The sequence below is a fragment of the Trachymyrmex cornetzi genome, unplaced genomic scaffold, assembly GCF_001594075.2.
Source record: "Trachymyrmex cornetzi isolate Tcor2-1 unplaced genomic scaffold, Tcor1.1 scaffold235, whole genome shotgun sequence".
NCBI classification, from domain to species: domain Eukaryota; kingdom Metazoa; phylum Arthropoda; class Insecta; order Hymenoptera; family Formicidae; genus Trachymyrmex; species Trachymyrmex cornetzi.
The window spans coordinates 120943-126104 of NW_017297008.1; the positions used below are offsets into that span (position 1 = coordinate 120943).

General features: G+C 34.0%; 1 protein-coding gene and 1 long non-coding RNA gene across 2 annotated transcripts in view; one reads left to right on the forward strand and one right to left on the reverse strand.

Moving 5' to 3' along the window:
• The first annotated feature begins 1725 nt into the window (after positions 1-1725).
• On the forward strand, positions 1726-3292 carry LOC108761008 (uncharacterized). Its single transcript, XR_001940105.1, has 3 exons — positions 1726-1785; positions 1957-2012; positions 3229-3292. It is a non-coding gene; the product is annotated as an uncharacterized LOC108761008 (long non-coding RNA).
• Positions 3293-4154: 862 nt separating this feature from the next.
• Positions 4155-5162, reverse strand: part of LOC108761002 (uncharacterized) — a 9049-nt gene continuing 8041 nt past the window's right edge. The window contains exons 4-6 of the mRNA XM_018507319.1: positions 4676-5060; positions 4452-4585; positions 4155-4376 (exon numbers count right to left, since the gene is read on the reverse strand). Coding sequence (XP_018362821.1) covers positions 4157-4376; positions 4452-4585; positions 4676-5060 — 739 coding nt within the window. The 3' untranslated portion in view covers positions 4155-4156. The remainder of the gene's footprint in view (positions 4377-4451; positions 4586-4675; positions 5061-5162) is intronic.

The window sequence follows — 5162 nt, forward strand, 5'->3', positions numbered from 1 at the left end:
CACGATTGGACACGTTCAAATGGACACGCGTACGATTGGACACGTGCACGATTGGACACGGCACGATTGGACACGTGCATGATTGGACACGGCACGGTTTGACACGTGCACGATTGGACACGCACGATTGAACACGGCATGATTGGACACGTGCACGATTGGACAAGGCACGACTGGATACGCTCACGGTTGGTCTTACATGGTAACATGAAGTAAGATATAAGGAAACTCCACTCCGTAAAATAAAAGTGGACCAATTTTAGGTTTCGAGTTTAACTTCCGAATCTCGACACTCACAGCGCTCGTGAAATTAGTAGTGCTGCGCATAATGAGTGTGCCGTAAGAAAAGTGTCACGAACATAACCTGCCTCCTCATCGACCTCCTATTGACTGCTTGGAAACGTGAGTCAAAAATTAAAAAGAAGAAGAACCTGTCTCCTCCAAAATTTTAACTACGTTATGTTCGACTAAAAAAAAAACGCAACGAAGCGGATTGCCAGAAACTGAGCTTACGTAAATGTTTATTTTATTTATATTTTAAAAATTATAACACTTTCGTAATCCGAAAAATCCGCGTTAGCTCTTTTGTATTGTTAAATTGTGTAATCTATATGAAATTGTTGTGCATGTTACTCGCAAATTATACAGTGATGTTTTAGTGGAAATAGAGATACATGATGGATTGCCCTAGAGCAACAACGTTCAATGCAGATTTTAATTTTGTATGGCTATTGGAGCATCTTCATCTACTTCAATTGCCATCGGATAATTGGATTCATTCAAGGACAAAGAAATCACTGCGTTTCCACCAACTTAAACGTACTAGCAATTTCAGAAAGAAAGTAATTGTGCATTCGAACCTGAGAGTTACTGTTCTTATGAATGGCTTGACCTATCCTTTGTCAAAATATATGTATGTCACATGCATGGCTAAATTAAAAAATCTTCTCAACGATGTGGACAGGTTGAATCTTTGATAGCAACTGAAAATGATGTAAACTGTATATATAGTACAACGCACTACTAATTTGTATATGATGTTATACTTATGACGTTAGAATATCACAGTAACTACTCAGGAACCTTAATAATTTGTAATTATACATAGAATTGAATAATAAATAAGCAGTACAGTCGAATCTTGTAAAAATATCATTTATTTTAAATATAAAAATAAATTTTCATAATTGTATTTTACATTTTATTATTTTGTATGACATCAATTCTTTTCCTTTTGTTTCTTATCACATTTCTTTCTTCGTTTTTTCTTTTATTAATTGCCTTTACTTCATTTGATTTGACTTCAGTTTTTTTTATCTCTTTACAAGATGTCAGTTTAGCAGCTTTCCTTCTCTCTCGAGTCCGCTGATTTTGCATGTTGTTATTCTTATTTTCTTGTTTACAAATAAAATAAATTCGAGTTGTTAGATAGAAGCGAATAACGCCGTGAGTTAAAACCATGTCATGTTTGCAACATCCAACTAGTGGTAAAGATCGTACATTCTCCAAAATTTTTGTAATTTCAAAAAGAGTATTCGCATTTAATTCATTACTATTAAGAATATTCAAGGTTGCTTTTTCAAGGATTGAAATCAAAATCAAAAGGTTGACTGAAGGATTGATGAGATTGCCCTTGGACTTAAGCGAAATAAGCTTGTAGCTTTTTGGAACTAATTCTGATGAAGACAATTGCAGTGTTGCTATGCAGTTCTTGCATAGCACACGCTTCTGGCCAATATAAAAACACGCGAACCGTGACGTTTTTCTTGCCACGTAACCAGCTATGTATGCGACTACATATTCCGAAGTAGTACATGTAAAATAATCATGATCTTCAACAATGGACGCTGCTTCTGAGATAACTTCTACATTTATTGCACGATCCAATATAGTATCTATTTGAGCATCCCACTGAGTATTTCTTTCTGTTATGTCCATAATATCTTTAATTTTCAGCAGAACTTCCAGTATTTCTCCACCAGAGATGTTACTTCCTTTTGGAGGCTTCACAAGTGAGTATGTCGATACTAGCCGGTACATTTGTATAAATAACGTAGAATCTGGATGGTCATTCGATCCACAGCAGCTGCGCATCATTCCAAAAAATAGCTTTAACAAAAACATTTCTTTAAATATAATGGCAATACAAATAGTCTAAAATTTTGTTTATTGGATAAATTTTGGAAATAATATTAAAGATATAATGAAATTCTTACAACTACACTTTAAATTTTTAATAACAAATACATGAAATTAATAAAAAACCGAAATGTTGATTCTTCGATTCAATCGATACAGAAAAAAATGCTTTCAGCCTTTGAGCAATGTACGAAATTTCATTCAATAAACAATTTTACTATTTCTTAATTATTTGATTAGATTTTTTTGTTAAACCTCTAAACTATCTCGATTGAGTCTCGCTGTCATTAAATAATCAAATCCGTAGTCTTCCGTCAGATACTGACAAACTTCAAGAGTACCTTTCAATGATACTTTAAATCCATGACATGTAGAGTCGGACATGAAATGGAACCCTTTCTCCTTAACTTCCGTTTCCCAGGTATTTATGTACATCAAAAATTCTTCCACTATCTGTAACAATTGAGATTAAAAAATAAAATTTGATATGTTCAAGTAAGTGGAACAAAGCATCTATTTAGGTTGAACATAATCAATTATACCTTCCATGCTTCATTATCCAGCTTCATAGCATCTTTTGGTGTTCGGCAATTCATAGCTTTAATGAGCTTTTTTATTCTAGAGCAGAACAATTGCATCGATATAGAATCATGTAGTTCATTACATTCCTCTTGAAATAGTTGCATGGATTCTGCCACTCCAAAAAACTGAAATTATAGTATATTACAGGATCATCTAATAATTCTAATATATAATAAACATTTTAATTGTGTGTGAAGGTCGAGTAAATATACCTGAAATGCTAGTGCAACGTTCATTTTTTGATAATACCGAGGCTCAATGTGGTCGATGGTTAACTTGTGAACAACTTTTAAGTTGAAACCTGTAGGATTCTCGCTTTTTAACAAAGCATACCAATGTGAAAGCTTTATCACGCCATCAGGTGTCTTTGAACAAAAATATAATTTATTTATTATATTGTAGTGTCTGTGTTGAATCGTCCCTTGTGCCATACATACTTGTGGATATAGCGATTCTTACCCATGTTTCTGTATGTTTGATTATAAAATTGCGTAAACATTTCACCAGATGTGGAAAATCCGAAATAAACCATAACCGACGAGATGGGTCAACGATGTGTTCACAACTCACGTTTTCTTCGGTTATTCCAAATTTAACCCACATCGAGCGATTCCATGTGGCTCCATCGGTTGTAATTACATCTACATGTAATCCTGCCTGTTCTACAAGTATGATGCACTCTACAATGAGCTGATGAAGAACTGTTGCGGAGGCACAACCTTTGCTGAGGAAACAGGCTAGAGATTGGACCCATTTGCCTTGAAATGGTTGGAACATCATTACAAGTGCATGATCGCCTTTTTTCCCCTTCTGGTGTAGGGGAGTGTACTTTCCTAAATTAGTGAATCCTTGTATTTCCAATCGTGCACGACTAAAAGATACTGCCTCCGATAATTTCATCTCATCAATTAATAAGACTCCTGTAATTATACAATGAAAATAACTGCATTAAAAACAAATAATAATTAGAATGTCAAAAATAAATTCTTGTAACATATAAAGATACAATACCATGAGTTTCTCTGCTGTTCATATGTACAGTCTTTTCTTTCAATACATGGAATGTACTTTCTTGAAATCCATACGTACCCTTGATGGTTTGAATATACCGATCAAGAGTTGTACTACTCGGTAAAACAAGGATATTGTGATTACGAATATGCTCATATGCTTTTCTACTTTTTATTCTCAAAAGAAGACATTCGAAAATCCACTGGTTAGTGTACCTTATACCTTTACGTCCCTTTAGTCGTGATGCAGATAAACACGCACGAACTGCTATCTTTTGATTGTCAGGCAAATTTGTTATCGCTTGTTCTACAGCTTCCGTGTTTGCTTTAGCACATAATTGTTGCAAGCTTCTTATTTTTAATTGAAATTCTTTTTAATCTTGTGAAAAATCAAAATAGAAGTACCAAGGAGAATGTTTTTCAAATTATAAATATTGGTTTAAAATTACCTTCGCCCGCAATCTAATATTACGTTTAAGAGCATTTTTTAGTTTCTTTAATCCTTTTGTACATTTCACTTTTAGTGTCTTATTAGTATTTCGCAATTTCCTCATAACTTGCGTCCGTCTTTTAGTACATATTTTACACCTTTGTGTTTGGGGGCCACTCTTGCTTTTCAATACATAACCGCTACACTCGATGGTTCTATGAAATAATAAATCCATGGTATTTAACTGTTTTAAATATTACGTCTTATATAACATATGACAATATCCTTACTTTCCTTCAGTCCCTATTCCTACTCCACCACAAGGGAGTAGAGTTGAAACTCGTCTAAGAACAGCAGACATCTCAGTGATTGTTTTGATTTTTTCTAATCCCGGCACATATATCCGTCTATCTTCTATGAAGATCTGTAAGAAATATTTATATTTATATTACATATTACTTACAATTCTGCCATACATGTATATCATGAAAAATTGTCCTCTCATGTTACTTACTTGAAGATTCATATCTTGTAACAAAGTTACACGGAATGCAGTATTATATTGGTCACCCCACTGAGCCCATATGATTTTATCTGAGAATACTTGCGAAAACCACAGTTTTGTTGGAAGAGTGACTGTTTCATATAGATTTTGTATTATAGAAAATTGGTCAACTACTGGCATCGAGGCACATTCTTGTATCGGCGAGGCACATTCTTGTATCGGCGAGACACATTCGTGTATCAGCGATGATTGTACTTCAGAAATAAAGTTTGCCAAATTGAATTCATTATTATTCTCTAGTGAATTATTATCCTCTGTGGTAAAATCTTGGATTTCAATTTTGCACTGTTGTACAGATGTGGAAGAACGACTTATATTTTCAAGAGCTGCATCACTATTTAGTAGTTTACAAGGCACAGCTCCTAATTTAAGACTCGGTCTTTCTTTTGGCATTATAAAAATATTTTTATTATTCAATTCAGTAACACAGTACCTC